Source organism: Sphaeramia orbicularis, chromosome 13 (assembly GCF_902148855.1).
Source record: "Sphaeramia orbicularis chromosome 13, fSphaOr1.1, whole genome shotgun sequence".
In the NCBI taxonomy this organism is placed as follows: Eukaryota; Metazoa; Chordata; class Actinopteri; order Kurtiformes; family Apogonidae; genus Sphaeramia; species Sphaeramia orbicularis.
In genome coordinates this window covers 33,583,060-33,604,686 of record NC_043969.1, presented here as the reverse complement: position 1 = coordinate 33,604,686, position 21,627 = coordinate 33,583,060, and the positions used below count along the sequence as shown (strand labels likewise).

The window sequence follows — 21,627 nt, the reverse complement described above, 5'->3', positions numbered from 1 at the left end:
GAGGTGGTTTCAGTAACATTTAGACGACAAAATTCACCTTTGAATGTGCCCCACACTGCACATAATGAAGTATTTATCTGAACCACACTGAGTCAATAGGCAGGAGCTTTAGTGCCAAAGTGTACCACAGAGTCTAGCATAGTGTATAAAAATAAGGTTACCCAGGCAGTAACTGGAAACTGTTTAGCATCCCTCTGCCACATCAAGGAAACTATAAAATACTACTCAGCTTTTCTCTCCCTGCTTCCTGGAAATACAGGATGTAGTCATTGTTCTGTGGTGCAATTACATGACCTGCAGAGAAAAAGGGTTACTTTATGATAAATACTCACATCCACCACTAGTGTGTTTTACATACTGTTACTTGGGTTATTTTATTGTCAGACCTACATTTTTGTTTCAAAGTGGCCACTGACACAGTACTGTGGCACGAAATATCGGTATGTTTATTACCACAGAGTCAATCAGCACCCTCGTTATATCATGTCTAGACTGGTAACTTGTTACGTCCCGAAAAGTACCAGGGTAATATAGCAAATAGGTCAAATTTCCAACCAGTGGAGATTTAACTCACTTGGTAATGTATAGGACTGTGCTATGGAAGACTTGGGTTCAATTCCTGGTCAAAGAAGCTTTTTTTTTTTTTTTTCTCCTGAAGATTTTCAAACGGGGGGGAACGGTAAGTAAATCCGACTTTGGAATAAATCAGCCACTGGGACAACGTTCAGAGTGCAGAATTCAGAGCACAGCACTCAATACACTGAACTGATACAGAACTGAGAAGTCAATCAGCACACTGCTGCATCTAATATGTAGCTCCGCTCACCTTCTCCAGACTCACTGACTGCACAGAGCAAAGAACACCTTAAAACAACATATAGCGCATTTAGAAAAATAATTCCTATTCTATACTATATACTATCACTGATCTGTCATTTCTTTCATCAATTGCCACAGTACTGTGGTAGCAAAATGCTCAAAAGGATGCACTGAAGTATACGCTGTATATGACCACTGTATTGTGGCAACAAGAGGATAATGAGTTCATGGAACAGTATCCATGATTGGCTTTAGTACAAATGCTAACATTTGATTGGCTCTGTGGCAATAGACAAACTGATGTTTCTTGCCACAGTTCTGTGGAAGTAGCCATTGCCTTTGTTTTTTTTTTTTGTTCTTTTTTTTACTTCTGCATCCATTGTAAGTTCAAAATGCTGTTGAATGCTAATGCTAACATGAATTATTGTGTCTTACAGTGCTTACAGACAGACCACCACCCATTATTCGCCAGGGTCCATCCAATCAGACACTGGGGGTGGACAGTGTGGCACTGTTGAAGTGTCAGGCATCAGGAGACCCCATCCCCTCCATCAGCTGGCTAAAGGACGGGAACAGTCTGCTAGGAAAGGACCCCCGGATGTCCCTGCAGGAGCTGGGCAGTCTGCAGATCAAAAACATCAAGGTGAAACATTTAACTGATCTTTAGTTTTAGTCACTTGTTTTATTACTGCCATGTACTGCAGTTTTACAGATACATGCAGTTGTGCAAGTCATTCAATATTGTTATTTATCACAGTATATTATTTTGTAATTCTGCCAAAGAATATCAGTTCATTTGAGGTTTTTATATGTAGCCTGATATCACAAATCAATACAATGAATACAACATACCTCTGTCCTTTGGCCCTTGGTTTTATCGAGGAAAAATACCCAAATAAACAATTTAATAGGAAAAAAGAAATGGTAGACACCTTAGGAAGAGGCACAGAGAAGGGATTCATCTTCCAGGACAGACACATATTTGAATTAACAATGAATACAGTGGGTTTGTAAATATGTACAACAAAGGGAAGGAACTGAATAGAGGTAGATCTACAATCAGCAACATTTTGTATCCTGCAGAAAGAGTGTACAGTCACGGAAAAAATTATTAGACCAGCCCTTGTTTTCTTCAATTTCTTGTTCATTTTAATGCCTGGTACAACTAAAGGTGCATTTGTTTGGACAAATATAATGATAAAAACAAAAATAGCTCATAAGGGTTTAATTTCAGAGCTGATATCTAGCTATTTTCCATGGTTTTCTTGATAATAACCAAAATCACTTCAGTTCTTACATCAATATCTATGGCATTGTACTGACAAAATCAGTGCTTTTAGGTATTCCATGTTTTCTTTTCTGTCTGTTTTAGTCAAATGATACACACAGGAATTAGTACTTGATTGCATAACCATTGTTTTTGATGACTTTTAACGGTCTAATAATTTTTTCCACGACTCTATGTTAGTTAAAGGTTATTAGCCCACATTTCATATGGCCACTGTGATGGTACCTTATACAGATTCGATTCGATTCGATTGATTCAATTTGATTCGATTCGGTGTGTTTTACATTTTGTTTAAGGCCATTTTACTGTGCACTTGACCACTTTTAAGATATTCACATCACTTCCACAGAATGGATGCATATTTAATAGGAATTTAGTTCTTAGATATTAAAAGAATTGCCATAAAGCACCTTGAAAATGATCACACAGGGACTTGGAGATATATTGTAGAAGATTATAGTGAAGCTGGCCGAATATGAGATTTTATAATAGACATATTTTTATGATTATAGCATTTAATTATTAAAAATTCAGTCATTATGGAGCAAGAAAGTAAAGGTAGATATAGGTGTGTATTTAAACAAATGAAAGTAAGGAAACTATGAACTTTGCTGTTTAAACAACCTTCATGGCAATTTGAATGTGCAGAGTTTCTGAGATTATTTCTAAATTTACCATGAAATCCTGGTTTGTATGTCTCTAAAACTAATGCAGACCACAGGCAGGACTCAGGTAAATGACACCAAAACACAGGAGAGATTCAAAATAATGCCATATTTTTTTTATCTTCTGAATGTTTACTTTGAGTCCAATGCCAAAAATGCAAAGTAACTGCCTTTTGTTGTTATTTCCTCCAAGTGTTGGGCTGGTAGATCCACTAAACACATCTCATTGTTATTACATTAGTCCTATTTCAAGATCACAGTGTCACTCAGACTTTGTCTTTGATAAGTAACAGAATCCATTATGCCTTAAAAGATTAATAGGCAGTATTGATTTTTTTTTTTTTTTTTTTTTTTTTTTTTTAGAAATTGTTTTATTGTTTCACTTAGTGGCATGTCAGAAGGGCTCAGCTGGACCACTTGGATGAACTCCAGCTGTAGGATAGAAACATATATGCACTTAAAGACACACATGTGCATGCACGTTCACATTAGAGTAGATTAAATTTAAAGGCCCTGCATCCTTTCTTCACTCTGAGGCCTCCACGGAATATCTATTATGCTTGACAAAGCTGCAGACCACTGACGTATTATTTAATAAATGGAACAAAGGCATGGGGACAAAAAAAAAAAAAACACCTAACAAACAAGCAACGTTCCTAAGAGGGATGGAGAGACAAGCCAGCTGTCATCGGTCCAGGGGTTCGAGCAGCCCACCCTAAATTAATTAGCCTGGCTTTGTTGTGGTCGGCAGGACAGTGGGGAAATAAGGAGTGGGAGTGGAAAAGTGATGGAAGGGTGGTGAGTAGAAAATGGAATTCATTAGGAAATTAGCGTCAGCACTTTGAGGCACTCACAAATGACATACAATTTGGCCAGCATAGGACCAGCTTCGTGAAGCGACAGGAAGATCACTGCGATTCAGTCACTGCTGCTGCTTTTAGCATGTGTGAAATTAAATGATCCCATCACTAATGATATTAGAAGAGCCATTAAACTCTTTGTGTTGAGGCTGTTTTGCACATGTTTACTCTGCATTCACGCTGCGTCTTCTGCCGTCTCCAGCTCTCAGACTCTGGGATCTACACCTGTGTGGCAACCAGCTCCAGCGGTGAAACTTCATGGAGTGCTTTCTTAGAAGTCAAAGGTACAGTACGGCGAAAGCACCATGTCACAATCAAACCCGTCAGTCTACTCAATTAGATGAAGAAGTGACTCGTGTTCTGTTTCCTTCTGTCATTATTCAGAGTCTGGCGGAGTGGTGGTCATGAAGAATCAGGATGAAAATGAGCTTCCAGGCCCCCCATCTAAGCCCCAGGTCACAGATGTTACAAAGAACAGCGTGTCCTTGTCTTGGCAGTCTGGGATGGCCGGAGCATCACCTGTTTCCTCATTTGTCATTGAGGCCTTCAGGTTTGTTTGACCATTAAATTTGACTAAATTTCCCTGAACAGTCATTAGTGACATTTAAGGATGGGCTGATGAATTAGCTAAACATGAGAATTGGCCAAATTGTCCTTGTTGATTGTCATCGGGCTGTCGGACATTCAGCAACGGCAATAGTCAGTGTTTATCTGATATTTTCTAAATTTGTATAAAACATAGTGTGATAAAGTCTTTTGATTTCTTTTTTTGCTTGAGACACAGAAATCCATTTTTGTTCTCTCTAGGGTACAAGAGTTTGACAGCTTTACTTAAAAAAAAAAAAAAGAAAAAGCCCAAACATGTATAAATCCCGCCAATCTATCTATCTATTAATCTATCTAATGTATCCAATATATCTTTTGCATTATGCTGTTTATCGAATGAGGACATTTATTTAACCCATAAAGACCCAGTGCCACTTATGTGTTAGGTCCCAAATGAATTTTCCTCTCTATTTAACCTTTCGTAAGTCATTTATCACCATTTATTCTCATATTATTCTCTATATTTTGTACTTTTTCAATGTAAATCATGTATTTTCCTATATTTTATTTACTGATCATGTAGATGTTCATAAAAGCTCAGCTTAAAGTTGAGGGTTATTATAATACAAACTGTGAAAACTGAAGAAAAAGTGACTTTTTTGGTGAAATCTATCATTAACTGAACATAAACCCAGTGTGCCCATCCACTGTCACTGATCCAACTCGATGAGTTTTGCTGGTGAATCAGTGTTGTAGAAGATGACAGTGTTTCCACATTCACTTCGGAGCCTCTAAAACATCCAAATAGGTAGTATCTGATGACCAAAAAAGATGACAACCTGCAATTTACACCAATTATTTATATGAATTGATAGGATTAATGGATCAACAGGTATTAAACAGTTAGATCAGTAGACGCTTTTGGTTGCCAGTAAACTTTTACTTTCCTGGATCTCAGGATGATGTGGTAGATTTACAAACAAAATTAAATTGAAACTTAAATTAAATTAAAAAAGACATCATCTACATCATCTAAAAGCCAAATTTCAAACACTGGTATTCACAATCAGTGCATCTTTATGCTGATGATCCCCTCCTTTTATAGATCTATATTTTTTATTTTTATTCTATCTATTCTACATACAAAGACAATGTGTAATAATGGAAATTTTCCCTTTTTCTGTCATTGCAGTCAGTCAGTGAGCAACAGCTGGCAAACAGTAGCAGATCACATTAAAACCACGCAGTTTACTGTCAGAGGTCTTCGTCCCAACACCATCTACTTGTTCATGGTCCGAGCGGTCAACAGCCAGGGCCTCAGCGACCCCAGTCCCATGTCAGATCCTGTCAGAACACAAGGTATGCTGTAATACTGATATGACAGGAATTTTTCTTATAACAGCAGCTGCTATTGAAATCACCTGCACTGTTGTTATGTCGGGGTGGTTTTTGTCGTTGCTGCGATTGTTGTTGTTGTTGTTGTTGTTGTTGTTGTTGTTGAGTGCAATTTCTGTTTCTCCTGATAATGTACTGTCACTGTGCTCGGCTTTGAAGTGTGACACTTATCATCCCCTCTCAGCAATCTGCAGTGAATAGCTCCACTGAAACACTGTAGAACTTTCCAGAGGTCAAATTCTCCATCTCAGCCCAGCTCATTAAGGCTACACTTAAGCAATTATGTAAAATAAGCATGTCTACTTTTGGATGGTCTAAGCGAGTTAGAGCTATCCCTGCTATGTTAATGATCATAACAGGAGAAAATGACTGCCTCCAAACCCAAAGAAGATTTAATTACGGTACCGGACAGACCGCAGTCTCCAGATTACATTGATACGATAAGTCCCTCGCAGAAAAAAATAAATAAATAAGCAACCTTTGGCCAAGCACTGTCATAGCCAAGCCAAGAGTGAATTCTTCATAAAAAGGAGAGTGAATGTGAACTGCAGCAGATCTTCTTCATGGTGAGGTGAAGGTCTTGAGATGATATATAGATGTGTTTATTGACAATGTCGTGCACTGATGATGAATAGATTTTTCACTTCTTTGTAACTGTGTTTGGCCTGTCTTGCCCTGAAAGTGCAGGCTATGATTCATGACTACATTGGAGTGTCTGAATGAACCTTTTTTTTTTTCTAAATATAATTTCTTCTCTGGAGCTATTTGCTTTCCTTTAGTAAATAACTCAAAATGTGACTTTATTCAACCGCACTCGGTATCTTCTGCACTGGAGTTTTTTATTGCCTGTAACTTGAAACACATGCATGTGCAAAATGGGAAATGAGCTGGAAAATAGTGTCATGGAGTCCATTCATCTTACATCCAATATTTGTGGGAGTCTCGCATTCGGAGTTCATTTGTTGATGCGGTTGTTCAGTCAGGTCGCAGTAACTGAAGACGAGCCACACATTTAGTGAACTGTGTTAGCTGAACTCTTCTATTTTCACTAGACACGTGAAATAATATAAAACTGAAGGAGGTCATTGTAATGCAGATGAAGTTGCTCTTTTTGAAACAAAGTCAGGATCACCAAGTGTCTTTGTTTTATCCGATTTGGTGTATTCAGCCATTCTTTTATCATTCCACTTAGCCCCGTATTGAGAAACTGAACCAGCTCTGCAAAAACCAAGCAGACAAGAGTCAATTTTTTAGTTAGAGCTGTTTTTTATTTGCCTGGCAGATGTACACACATGCTCCTGCTCACTGCTTTTCCCTGTTTTCTTGTATTTCTTTCTTTCCCTCTTGTAGATATAAGTCCTCCGGCTCAGGGTGTTGACCACCGGCATGTTCAGAAGGAGCTCGGAGAGGTCATTGTTCGGTTACACAACCCAGTTGTCCTGAGTCCCACAGCCATCCAGGTCACGTGGACAGTAAGTGTAGCTTATAATGTTGTATACAGCATATGAATATGTTTAACTGCACACTTATAGAACCTACATCTGTTTGCTTTGTCGAAGTCTTTGAACTGGAGGAACTGAGTATAAATGATATATGAGGGTTGTCCTTAGCTTTGTGGAGGGCTTAGTTGTTATCTGCTGGTGTTTGCATAATTTTTGACCTATATCTTCTAATACTGAGAAAATAGGTCAAAAATGTGCAAAACAAATCTGTTGAAATTACAGATGCACTCAACTCAACGACTCCCCCACTTTAAAAAAAAAAAAGCTTATTTCTGAATAAATAGATAAAAAACACTGGCTTCTTCAGTTTAGTTTTTAATCTACAGTAAAATGCTTCATTGCTGCAGCTTAGCCGTACTGTAATGGTAGAGAAAACTCTGCATATTATCATTCAATATGTGCACAGTTTTCTTTTCTGTGTTTTCTATTCTGTTGATTTTTTGTCTAATTAAGTCATAGAGTCAGTATGGTTGATATTCAGAGAAGACCCCTCTTTGAAGTCAGAAAGGTGTTCCTCAACACCGCCATTTGTATTTATGTCAAGAAATTTTTAATCTGGTCGTTTCCTGAGACTGCTGCTTTGAAATGTTGTGATTGCTGACTTGAAAAGTAACCGAACATCAAATAGTTCACAATGGCTCCTCTTAACCGCTGTGAACATCAAAAGAGCTGTCACAGACATCTGGTTGCTCATCAATCTTCCATATGTCTTCAGCTGCTTCCTTCTTCAAACAAAGATTTTACGCTGATCAAATTAGACTGAAGCAAGCTGAACTGTTTGTGGCTGTGCTGTATCTTGTGTACGGGTATTTTGGATCTCAATAATGTATTAATTTTAATTCATACATAAATGAAATTTTACAGCACACACACACACACACACACACACACACACACACACACACACACACACTGGCTTTCATTTAAATTCGTTGTAATGATGACAAAAAAGCTATTTGGTTGCGTGCAGTATGTGATAGTTTATTTTAATTGCAGTGCTATAAATCACTCCGGTTCAGGTATTTACAGTATACACCTACCATTTCAATGACATGGGGGGCCTGTTTCTATTTCCAAATGAATCACATTAGCAGTTTTCCTGATGACATGTTTATTGACCCCTGTAATAAGTCGCAACCCAAGACTTGGTGGCTAATTTGATGCTAAAGCATTGCTTTATGATTGTAATGTACAATCAACACCAAACATGGCTACCTAATCAATCAGGGACCTTTCAGTAAATGGGGGGGGGACTTCAGAGAGCTTTTATATTCCCAAATCATTCCATTAATAAAAGTCACACACCAAGCAGGGGATCCATTTTGCTGATTTACTCAGGCTACACTGGCGAAAAACAGCTGCTTAATATCCCACTTGAAAGCCCCGCTCACTTCTTCCACTGTTAACAAGCCATTACATTGAGTTATGCATTCACTCCTCCTGCGCATAAATTCAACGCATTTCTGTTGAGCTAAGTTTTAAGGGAGGGGTCCTCTATGGGTTGCACAGGGGCTATCACACTTCTAGTCTCTTTGTCTTTTCTATGGGACAGATCTGCCGTTATCACCTCTGCTGTGTGTTCCCCTCTTGTCCCCAGAGTGTTTGTGATTGTTGCTGCGTGGCATTCTCCTACTTACATCCCATCGTAGAAGTGACAAGGCCTGCTTTCTGGTGTCGCTAGTTAGTATTTATAACACATACGAGACATTTGCATGTCCGTTAAGGAAGCATTACAGAAGGTCTTTTAATAGAGGAGGCATCACTTTTGGCTCTGGGACGGGTATATGAGGTAACGTCAGGGTGTTAATTGAGTTAAGTGTGTCATAGCTGGTGATAAAATGCCCATTTGAGGAGTAACAGCCTCAAAAGTGTCATGAATGTGATCCTGAGAGGAAAGACGAAAGCATCCTTTTATATTACCCAGAAGCCAGGCTGAGATTACATCTACCAATCTTCTTTTGCATATTTTCCAAACATAGCTGTAATCTTGTCTCTTTCGACTTTCTCAGGTGGATCGTCAGTCCCAGTTCATCCAAGGTTACAGAGTTTTATACCGGCAGACATCAGGGCTGCCATCTCCGGGAACCTGGCAGACTCAGGATGTGAAGGTCCCTTCTGAACGCAGTGTTGTCATCTCAGCGCTCAAAAAGGGGATTGTGTATGAGATCAAGGTTCGGCCTTACTTCAATGAGTTCCAAGGCATGGACAGTGAATCCAGGACAGCGCGGACTACCGAGGAAGGTACGAGACAGAAAACAGTACACAGGGTTCCTACGCAAGTATGGAAAAAATGGAAAACTATGGAATTTGATTTTATGAATTTACAGGTCTGGAAAAGTATGGAAAATAGAAACAAATGAATGGAAAAATATTCATGTTTCCAAGACTATTACCACTGTTCTATTTTCTAAAACAAAATTATGAATATCTAAAAAAAAATAAATGGATCGATCTGTTTTTTTTGCGCTTGCTAGCACAGCTAAAATGTTTGTAAGGGATAAGATAAGATATGCCTTTATTAGTCCCTCAAGGGGTTGGTTTATAGCAGCAAAGTACAAAAGCACACAAGAGCAAAAGAAGTGCAAAATCAAGATAAATACAAATCAAGAAAGTTATATATACTATTTACAGCTGTGCATATGCTGATCATGCCACAGGTTTATTGCACGGTTTACTCTACTGTTTATTGTACAGTTATTGCACAGAATTCTTCAAGCAGTTTTTGTTGTGGAGCCTGACAGCTGCAGGAAGGAAAGACCTGCAATACCTCTCCTTCACACATGTGAAAAGCACATACAGAAGGCTACGGGTCCCAGAAAACATTTGGGCAGAATGACAAGTTGCTGCTCTTATCCTCCTCCAATCCATTTTTAGGCCCGCCCAAGTGTCGTCATGTTTCACTGCTGCTTTGACGGACAGGTGATGTCCACACACTGTTCATGAGTGAGCTATTCAACATGCCTTGTATGATCGTTGGTAGAGCTCATAACGGATAGATGTAAATTCTCTGACGACTGGTTCATAAATCCCAAATATAAAGACTGGTTGGCTGGTTGGAATTTTTTTATCAAGACATGTGGAAATTAGGGTCTGGAAAAAGTATGGAATTTTTAAATTTTAAATGCATAGGAACCCTGATTACACACAGTATGAGCAAGTATTTAATTGTATTAATTTCCATGTCTGGGTAAGTATAGAAAAATAAATGCGAGTATGGAAAAACAGCACCCTTATTTTGTTTTCTAAAATATAAAATTGAGAATAACTAAAAATAAATTGATTTTACATGTAGCGTTTGAAGTAGGCTGCCAGCGTAGACAAAATGTTTACAACTGTGTGAATGAGCGTAGGCGAGATTAGGCTCGATGATGTCGATAACAAGGCAAGAAGTAAAGGAACTGAACACACTCCCACACAGAGCTGCCTCCACGCTCAAATGTTAGCCAGCTTTCTGTGTGGACTGAACGTGTTTAAATGCATTACTTCCAAGAGTTGGCTTGAAAATCCTAAAATTAAAACCTGGTTGGCTATGTCTTTCAAACAGCAAAGGAAAACTAGAGTAACTTTTTGCATGTGTTTGATAAGTTCCTTTGGTACAATGTTCAGCAGTTATTTGGCAACATAAATGCATCTGTCAGAACATGACATATGTTAACAGTTGAAATATGACATGATTTATTCATCTGTCTATACAACATGAAAATCTTCTGAAAAATCTTCAGGGGACATTTTAGGAAATTTTGCATTGGAAAATATGTAGAAACTATGCGTAGAGAACTGAAGCACTGCCCTTTCCAGTTGTGCCACATTGGACTTAACTTCAGAAACAAATTTTATTACAGTCTATAGCAGTGGTTCCCAACCTTTTTTGGCTTGTGACCCCACTTTAACATCACAAATTTCTGGAGACCCCAGACATTCAAAACAGAGACTTTTTTTTTTTTTTTTGCTAAAGTTAATTTGTTTTTGATCATGTAATAGTTTGCTATCCTATGTTGCAAATAAATGTTAATTTTAGACGACATTTAGGCTATATAATGTATATAATGCACCTTTCTAGTGTCTTTTTCTCAGTTTCTCTTGGAGATGCCGTAGCGGGGCCAGGCAGGCAAAGAAATCTTTCTATTCTCTGTTCGATACGGTTTTCTGACTGTGACTGTCCAGGCAGGTTGAAGTATTGCAATGCCCATGGTCGCATGATCGGGTCAATCAAGATATGCCCTGTCAATCAAAATATGCCCTCAGAAATTATGTCACACATTTTATTTGAACTTGATTTTTATTATGAAAAGTGTGTAGTGTTTTAATTATAATGAAATATATATATTGAATCATTAAAAAAATTTATTAGTATTTTTTTTTTATCAATTTTTAGAAATTTCAGGTGACCCCATTTGAATTCCAGGCGACCCGATGGTTGAAAAACACTATAATGTTTAGTATCAGACTATGATAATACATAAATAGAAAGGCTACAAATCTGAAAGCCACAGCGGTGACATCATTGTACTTGTCCCTTTCCACTATCTCTTCAGAATTGGTGAAGATGTCTCTACAGCTTCATCATGACCAGACTTGTACTTATTTTCACCTCTTTTCATTCCATTTCACCTCACTCTTGAAGTTTGAGGTGAAATATGCCAAGGCAGTGCTTGTGTTGGTGTTGGTGTCAAGACATGCAGTCTATTTAACTGTTTAACACAAACCTAGATGTTTCTGCAGAGACATCCTCAGTGACTCTGAAGAGACTGTGGGAAGAGACAGGTATGATGTCATCAGCACTGCCACTTTTAGCTGTGTAGTCTTTGTATTTATGTACTTTCACAGTCTGATACTTAAACAGTTTTACAACAAACTCCAGCTTTCTTGATGGGTAAAATTATGTTGTAAATGACATAATTCAAACAGGATCAAAACTGTATTTGTCTCGTCATTGACTGTAATGTAATTTTTTCTGATGTTAGGTCCCATGGGGCACATTGGGAAGGGGCAGGATCTCTATTTTGATTGTGGATTTCAGTATCGAATCTAAATCTTAATATTTAATTTCAGTTTCAATTTTGAATAATATTATATTTTACAAAACAACAGGGGAAATATTTGGAATTATGGATATTCACTGTACTCTCCCTTATTTTTTCCATACTGAAAATCTGCTGATAATTCACTACGTGTGATTTTGTGAAACTATGTAGTTTTTATTGTGGTAAATGTGTTGAATATTTACAATTGTGGATAGATTGATGCGGGCTATGTCATGACTGATAGTAAACAGTGAGTCAAAAAATAGATATTGGGTGACACAAGGGACACATGACCCTCTAGGCCAGTGTTTTTCAACTTTGGAGTCGGGAGCTCACGTGGGGTCACCCGGAATTCAAATGGGGTCGCCTGAAATTTCTAGTAATTGATGTAAAACAAAATACAACCTACTAATAAGAAATACATGGTGAGCTGAGAGAGACAATCACAATCCATAAAAGACATGACAGACTCTGAAGCTGAAACTGAAGAATTGTGGTACTGTTTATCTTTCAAATGTTCATTGTGGTCGGTTTCAGATGCTGCAGCTCTTTCATAATTCATAGTTTGAGTTATTGTTTGTTTAGTATTAATTGTCAGCCTTGTAAATCCAAGCTGGACTGACTATACATAACCTGACCAAGGAAAATCAAATTCTCACTTTGTGCAGTAATCTACACCTGGCTTTTCTGCCTCCGTCCATAATAATATACATTATATAGACTAAATGTCTAAAATTAAGGTTTATTTGCAACATAGTACAGCAAACTATTATATGATCAAAAACAAATTAATTTTAGCAAAAATTGTCTCTGTTTTGAATGTCTGGGGTCTCCAGAAATTTGTGATGTTAAAATGGGGTCACAAGCCAAAAAAGGTTGGGAACCACTGCTCTAGGCTCTTTGTCATGTCACTGTTTTGCTATAATAACACAGCCCCTCATTGTGAGATTGACATGCATATGTGTGAATACGTGAGAATGTGTACATACATGTCTGCTACTGTCTGTTTGTCTGACCTTCCAGCTTTTTCTTTTTTTTTTTTTTGTGATTGCTGGTGTTAGTGCCAACCTTCTTCTAATCCATCACTCAGCAGCCACAGGCTTGATCTGTGATTGGACACAACCTTCGCTTCCTCCTGTGAAGATGATCTGTTGCCCCAAAGCTTGATTCATACAGGCTCTGACAAGGCCACCGTGCAGCGTGGCACCGTATCACACCTAGCCATGCACACAGGCCTGTGTTGGGATGAATTTACTGTTTTGACCTATGCCAAAACAGTAAAGCATCCGCCTGCACTGCATCAACCTTGCCTCAACCTTCTAGTCTCATAACTGAAATGAAATTATGATGTGATCTGTTGTAAAGACACAGCACATGCTCACAACAGACAAAAAGACAAATACAGACTCTTCGTACTCGAGACAAAGCTCATGTTACCACAACATGTTGAGGCCTGCATTTATAAGAGACAGTTCACATTCTGTCAAGGTGACAGGCCTATTTATTTTCTCCTTCTCAGAGGGACCATATCTCCTGTGGCCAGCCAGTGAACGCACCGCTGTAGTGGAACTGCCATCACATTACAGCTGTTCCCAACACACAAACGCACACTTCCAGTCAACCCACACTAGACGCCAGCACATTTCCTCCACCTAACACTCAGAACCTGCATGTCCCAGCTACTACCAACGCTGATAACACTCCCAGCTTCTGCTCTGTGTGCATCCCAGCCCTTCAGAGAGGTCGACCACTTTCTATTTCTGTCACAACCCTGCTGCTGTGCCTGGTCATAGCTGATACACTGTCAAACACATGGCTCTAGGCTCCACAGAGACCATGGGACTCCTCAGCACAGCAACGAGATGGATAGAGAAGTCGAGTTCAGAGAGTGATTAAAACTTAGCTTGTCCATTAGCTAACACAATTAGAAAATCCCTAGAGCAGACCCAGATGGATGCAGGGTTACAGTATGCTCTGTGCTCCAGTGCTGTGTCCATCTTTTATCCCTCCTCTTCTTTTTTCACACATTTTTCACTCTCCATCTGGACAGTGATTCAAGTCATGGCTGATGAATGAATCCTGGTGCCATCTGATTGTCTAAGAATCTGAAAAGGAGGCCCACGTTTTCTGCATATTTAGCAAAACTACTAACGGATGTATAACAATCATCAAATATTGACTTTCCTCCTTAAAAAATACTCAAGAGTTGATTAATAGTTGACAATAATTGATTCATTCTCACTCATCTTCATCCTTGTGACTTTGGGTGGTTGAGTAAAATATATTCAGCTCTTTACATGTGCTGTTTCCTTTTTTTTTTTCCCTGAATGGATTTAATACAGTATGTTTGTATTCCTCTATCATCCAGCACAGAGTTCTGTATTCATGAGAGACGGGGGGTCACATTCCTGCTTGCCATACATCACTTCGCTAATGGCTCTATTAGCACAGCCATGCAGGCCTCTAATGAAAAATGTGTATTGTTTAGCACAAATATGCATGATAATAAGCTGCTAAATCATTCATAACATTAACTTTGAATGACATTGTCTCTGATGGCTGCTACGTTCCAATCCAGCACTTTGTCACCTGGATTGTAATGCGGCGTTTGAGAACGCAGAGCATGATGGTTGATCAGACGCTCCCTCGGTAGATTGTTTCTAATCTGGCCAAGGTGTTGGGTTCATCATTGGACCCATTCATCTTCTCCCATGCCAGGCCCTTCTGGCTCTCTCGGGGCTTGTGTGACCAATCGCGCTGAGGGATGAGCACAGATTTACAGGGTGACATGTGCCATTTTGGATGGAGGCGAGGTGAGGGAGAGGCAGCCCAGGAGTAATTGACCTGTCAGTATTCTGCTGTTCTGCTGCTCCCCTGCCAGCCAGTGCTGAAATGAGAAAACATTATTTTTAAAACATTATTTCCTGTTGGGCCAACTGTTATTTATTTTTCCACTGTTGCCCCTTGTGGGGTCAGAAGATTGTTACCATCAGAATAACAACAGAGTGAGGTTTATGAAAGCTTGGACTTGTCGTGTTTCTATCCACTGGTTGTCTGACTGTGGATGGAGACGATTCATTTAGGTGTGCTTCTGTCTGAAGCTTACCCTTGATCCTTGGCTACTGGCTTTAGTTTCATCTGGCTGATCGATGGAATCAGTCGATATGTTTACTGAGACCTTGTTTCCTTCCCCTAAAATGTATTTTTTTCCATTTTTCTTTCACGTCTATGCTTTATCCTATAAGCTTGTTGACCTGCATGCCACCCTGGCTCGGTCAATGCTGGAGTCTTAGCGTGACTGAGAGCACTCGCCTGACTGTGCCAGGCCGTCATTCTACAAATCAATAGCTGTATTCTCTCTGCAAATCCACCGGGCTGGAGCAGTGGATGAGATATTAAATCATAGTGAAATGTTAAAGATAGGATATAGCCATGTCAAACCTGCCCTGGTGTTCATGTAAATCCCCTTATAATGAGACATCTTGACAGCCTTCTGCAACTGGTGCCATCCCTTAAGACTAACATTCCTTGGAAAGGTGTGTGTGTGTGTGTGTGTGTGTGTGTGTGTGTGTGTGTGTGTGTGTGTGTGTGTGTGTGTGTGTGTGTGTGTGTGTGTGTGTAAATGTGTGTGTAAATGTGTGTGTGTGCGTCAGTTTCTCAGTAATGTGGGTTAGGGTTTAGTTTGTACATACTTATGAGCTTCTGTATAAACGTATCCTGATGTACCGTTCTTATACACACCAGCCTTTGTATTTTCTTTACATGCTCTTTGTGCCTGAATCTCATTCATACCATTACTGAGGTAAAGTGTGCATCCTCTTCCAGCTCCCAGCGCCCCGCCTCAGCAGGTAACAGTCCTAACCGTGGGAAACCAGAACAGCACTTCCATAAGCATCTCCTGGGACCCACCTCCTCCAGACCACCAGAACGGTATCATCCAAGAGTATAAGGTTTGTCACGGAGCGTGAACATGGATTCATTTACCCTATATGGAGGCAAATGGAGCCAACTGCTTTGCCTTTTTAACTCTGCTTCAGATCTGGTGCCTGGGGAACGAGACACGCTTCCATGTAAATAAGACTGTGGACGCGGCCATACGCTCAGTGGTGGTGGGCGGACTGCAGGTGGGAGTGGTTTACAGAGTGGAAGTGGCTGCCAGCACTAGTGCAGGGGTTGGCGTTAAGAGTGATCCTCAGACTATTGTCATCGGTAAGTAAGGTCAAGGGATTAAAAGTATCCCCATCCATTTGCTGTTATGTTTTTTTCAATTAGTTGTATTCAGTGCTAATCAGTGATTTTTGAAAGAATGTTGCATATTTTATGTAATACTAGGAACTGTCAATTGGGTAATATTGGTAATATATAACTATTTTGAGATGTGGCTTGACCACATATGATTTATGTGAGCTGAGGCAGATTGTGCCTGATTTGACCCATAACTGATGGCTTGGCCTGTAGCATGTTCTTATTTCCCCAGTGTCACTCACATAATCCATCTCCAAGAGCAGTGCCCTGAGCTTGCAGATATAATATGTTGTGTGTTTGTGTGTCTTTAGATGTGGGAATGGGCGTATGTCTGCACATATGGTTACACAGAGTGTTTTTTTTTTATATATATATAAAAGTGATATATAACAAGAGGATTTATGCAGCTTTGCATGCATGCACATGCAGCTTTAGAAATAATTATGGGACTACTGTGACAAAGTATTTAAAAGTCAGCATGTGTCAAAAATGTGACTTGTCAAGCCAGGAGGGTTTGTGGAAATGAGTCAAAATCTGGCAAAAGACACATGAAGTGTTTACTTTGCAAATGTAATAAAGACATCGGCAGCGTATAAATTAATGACAGCAAAACAAAAACAACAATTTTCCAATTACTAGTAACAAAAATTAAGAACATCTGATGTTGAAATTCAATCTAGATACAGCTAAAAAAATAGAATATCAATAAATAATTTGAAGGACTCATATATTGAATTTGTACAGAGAATCATAGGTGGCCTAATAATTATTTCCAAAGGTGTATGTTGTAATTATCTTTGAGTCTGTGTTTTTTTTCCGGTGTGGGAACATTTATTTTCATTCCAGGTTTTGTGCTCTAAGAAATACTGTTAAGCTGTCATGGTGCACTGCGATTGGAGATCAATAGAGACTGGGATCCTCTCTTCTCATTTCACATAGTGTGTTTTACTGGCAATGGAGTGAATTACAGGACTGAGCAAAACAAACAACCTGTACACCCGGGGGTTTGTTACAAGCTTTTAGGCATTTTTTTTCTCAGTCTGCACATTAAATCTCACCGCACCTTTCTTTATACCCTGCTCACATCTTAAATATCTGAACTGAAATTTGTCAGGTGGGAGTTTCTTTTGAGCTGAATCTAATCCTGATCTTGTTTTAATGTATTGATAGGTGTTTTTTTCTGCATAAGTGTGATGTCATATTAATATGAACAGACATAATTCCAACATGAGTGTTCACTTTTAACCCTGTAACGCCAAACGTATCAGATTTGATACATGAGTGTTGAAGCCCTCTACATGATCAGTGTGATATTTTTTTTCCTGAAAAACCTGATGTATACAATTAAATACATGCAATACACAGATAATCCACCAGGGGGGAGGAATTCATTCACAAGAGGCCTTTCCAGTGACACTACAAGATTATCATTAATGAGGAAGGAGACAGAACTTCGCCAATTTTGAAAAGGAATTACCAATTTGTTAGACGTGTGTGATATATTATGTTTTTATTTCTTCAAAAATAATAACATTTGAGCATTGAGACTTGATGTATCAAATATGATACAAAATTGAAACACATACATAGAAATTGATATTTTAAAAAACATTATTTGGGGTTGTTCAGAAGGACCAATAAAGGCTCCAGTTTCAAAGAACTAGAATTTTCTGTCAATGATTTAATGGTTCAGGTTTTACAGGGTTAAACAGCAAATCATGCCAAACAATAGTCTCATTTTCTTTTTTCCACTCGTCAACCCATAGCATCACAATGACGTTACCTGTTTGTCCCTGTGCCCTCAGGTAAGGAGTTTCGGGATGTGTTTATACACGGAAACAGGAACAACAGCATCACAGAACAGATCACTGATGTGGTGAAACAGCCTGCTTTTATTGCTGGGATCGGAGGAGCCTGCTGGGTTATCCTCATGGGCTTCAGCATCTGGCTCTACTGGAGGAGAAAGAAGAGGAAGGGCCTGAGCAACTATGCAGGTTAGAATAATTATCAACTCATCCCCATAGTCGCCTATGCAAAACAAATCTGACATTGTGCTCTTGTGATTTAGCGAACAATTATTCCCCTGCTCAGCATACGGGTGTTCTGTTTTCTCAAAGCAAGAGTACATTACTACTGTATTAGCATCTTAAAACAAACAGCTTTCATTAAACACCGCAGAAGCTAGAGAGGTTGGAATGGCAGCAGTGTTAAAGCACAACACGGAGACAGATGTCAGTATGAATCATTTCAAGAGGGCTACAGTTTTTGACAAATCCGCCCACTGTGTTGGTTAATAGCCCAGGGTGGTCTAGCTGTGTGGGCAGACTGGACTCTCTGCTGGTCACTGAAACTGGAGTTTGTCCAGCTCTCCTCCCACACATTGACCCTGACATCTTAACTGAGTGACCCCCAGTCAATACTAGCAACAGGCAAGTCCACATGCACTGCCAAGGCTACGAGATTTAATTAGAGAGCAAAAAATAAGCATGAACCAACGCTGTAATGTTGTCGACGGTGCAACGTGATATTCTAATATTAGTTATTCCCTCATTAACAAGCAGAAATGTTGACAGCTCTTATTTATTTTGGCATATTTATAAATAAGTCGTCTAGTAATTACAAGTAGATAGTAGCGTCTGCTGAAGGCCTGTGTGATTGAGTTACTTTTCATTTGTTTGTTACATTTATGTGTTGTATGTGTTTTCTTTGCTTTGTGCCACCGTCTCTACACCTCTGTGGCCTCTGAGCTGGCTGCTTTCCTGGCTGCTTCTCTGCACACTGGGTGATGTTCTGGGTCTAAAATTCTCAGGCTCCCAGCTCCTCTCATCCTGACCTCTGTCCCCAGTGTGCAGACACTCCTAAAGCACCGCTTATCTCTGCAGGCTTTTAACACACAACTTCTCTGTCTTCTTGTTTTGCAGTTCAGTCCTTCACCTTCACCCCTGCAGGTACTGTTCATTTGTCCCGTCTCCTCGCCCCATCTCACCGTAGACTCATTTCCTGCCCGCTTTTTTATATCCGTATATATGCTTGGATCGGCAAACTGATGGTCATGGGTAATACAAATCCAACCCTCATACCAAAGTTAACCTAAGCCCTGTCAACATCTAGATTTGTTATTATTCATGACCAAGCCCCTGCAAACATCAAACCGTATTCCTGCCCAACTGGCTTATTGTGTTGTATTTGTGTGTCTCTCTTTAAACAATTTTTCATCGTTTTGTGTTCTTCTTTGTGGAAAGGTGAGATGTCCATGTTCCTGTCCCTAAACTATTCTTTTTCCTTGATATTGCTGTAAATAATCTGTTTTCTGTAGGTGCCATAAAGGCAGTTGGTGTACATTTTGTGTATTTGTGTCCTCCATCCATCAAGTTTCCTTGTTCTTTACTCACAAATATTTCCCACTCTACTACAACTACAATTTTTTGGGGGGGTTGTTGGAGAAACTAGAGCCATCCTAATGGATTTAACAGTGTTATATGTCACTGGCTGTCCTCTGCTGAGGTGAGCCTGAGTGGCACTAACACTGTACTGTACAAATCACCTGTGTCTGCCCGAGGATGGAATAGGCTGAGAGAAAACTCACCCATCTTCGATATAGAGTAGTCATGTTTAAAATGTTGACAAAGATATCACTGATACGCTTCTGCCTCTGAAGAGCCTCTGCAGTGAAGTAGCCAGTGTTGGGTGTCAGGAGTTACATGGAGAGGAATTATGTAGCTAAATAGGAAAATAAATGACAAAAAAATGGCAGTTGACTGTAAAGGGGTGATCTGCAAATACACAACCTGGTCAAAAAAACAGACAAAGTCACACAAAATATGTAGTTGGAGCGGTACCTATAGCTTTGCTGTGGCATCATTTCAATAAGAATTATTTCCATTTAGAGTTGTATTAATTTTTTGGATCTTGTATTGATGACAGGAGAGTTGGAGCACTGTGTATAGTGTTCTCCAGCACATCCCAAAGATTCTCAATATGGTTCAGGTCTGGACTGTCCCTGAACCACTCTCATAATTCTGATTAATCCTCTTATTGTCATCTTGGAATATTCTTGTCTCATCAGTGAAGAAAAAAACTCTGTGGATGTTCAAACCTGGTCATTCAGTATATTCATGTCATCAGCGGACCATATTTCTTGGATGCATGACATTGCTCAACCTAGACCTGACCCCACAGGCTGATAAAATAGGTATTTTAACAACTTGTAACTCAAACAGTTATTCATTTTAGAAATCCAACTGAAGGCTCTTTCAGATATGCTTAGTTAAAATCAGGTGCTTACTTTTTTTTCTTTCTTATATTTAGTAAAAAAAAAAAAAAATTGTAGAGTATTTCATCCTTGCTCACTTGGTATTTCAGGACAGTGTGAGTCAGCAAAGCTTGTGCAACACCATCAAGAATAATATTTAGATTTACAAGGAGCTGTCACTAATTGTACACAGTCTCCACTCATTTGGCAGTATGCACTTGTTTTTAGATCTGTTTTCTCTTTTGCATTCTCAGTGTGCACTTCCTTTTAACTGCCAGTTAAAGCAGTGTAAACACTACACATCACACAACACATCAAATTTAATGAGTTAATCAGTTTTGTCAAGTAATTGATCGACTTAGTGCATGTTTAATAGGGCAACTAGGAATTTTTATTATCTTTAAATATAACATTTACATTTACATTTTAATTTGCACTTCAAAAGTAACCCTCCCAACACTAGTGAAACAGAACTTAGATGCAATAAGTCAGGGATCAGACCTAGTTAAAGTGGATTCATTGACTCACTATAAACATTTGTGGTTGTTATATCCAAAACACTAATTTACTGTAGGCTACTTAATACAGAGAAAACAACAATTAAACAATGTATTCATATGTTAATGAAACCTCACCTCATATAAGCTAGTGATCATCCATGTTATCGCACTAAAGGCTCCCACATACTGCAATTTTAATAATCTTGTAACATCACAGCAAACCACACTGTACGACATGGAGTTCGCTGTGTGTAGATTGTACGATGAAAATGCAAGCTGAATCACAGCCTATGACGTACGTGAGTCAACGTGAATGCACAGGAATTAATTGTTATCAGCGTGCACAGTCCATTCATTAAAAACAAAAATACAAAGAAGTAATGGAAAACTCATTCCTGTGGTATTTATGTGTGGACAATAAATCAAAAAAAAAGGAGGAAGAGCAGAATATGGATGCAGGCATGGCTTGAAAAGAGAGGCCGACTTGGGATGCATACTTTACAAAAAGAGCTTAAAATAAATACTTGTTAG

The 21,627-nt window shown here is 39.1% G+C and overlaps 1 protein-coding gene across 4 annotated transcripts in view; it reads left to right on the top strand.

Moving 5' to 3' along the window:
• The window catches only part of robo2 (roundabout, axon guidance receptor, homolog 2 (Drosophila)), a 312,336-nt gene that overhangs the window by 255,736 nt on the left and 34,973 nt on the right, over positions 1–21,627 (top strand). For 2 of the 4 annotated variants that reach the window (XM_030151654.1, XM_030151653.1), the window contains exons 10-19: positions 1,257–1,462; positions 3,835–3,916; positions 4,017–4,182; positions 5,371–5,537; positions 6,924–7,045; positions 9,085–9,316; positions 15,925–16,049; positions 16,137–16,308; positions 18,150–18,338; positions 19,266–19,292. In XM_030151654.1, the coding sequence (XP_030007514.1) occupies positions 1,257–1,462; positions 3,835–3,916; positions 4,017–4,182; positions 5,371–5,537; positions 6,924–7,045; positions 9,085–9,316; positions 15,925–16,049; positions 16,137–16,308; positions 18,150–18,338; positions 19,266–19,292 (1,488 nt within the window). The remainder of the gene's footprint in view (positions 1–1,256; positions 1,463–3,834; positions 3,917–4,016; positions 4,183–5,370; positions 5,538–6,923; positions 7,046–9,084; positions 9,317–15,924; positions 16,050–16,136; positions 16,309–18,149; positions 18,339–19,265; positions 19,293–21,627) is intronic. The other 2 variants (XM_030151657.1, XM_030151656.1) reach the window with 1 other exon arrangement.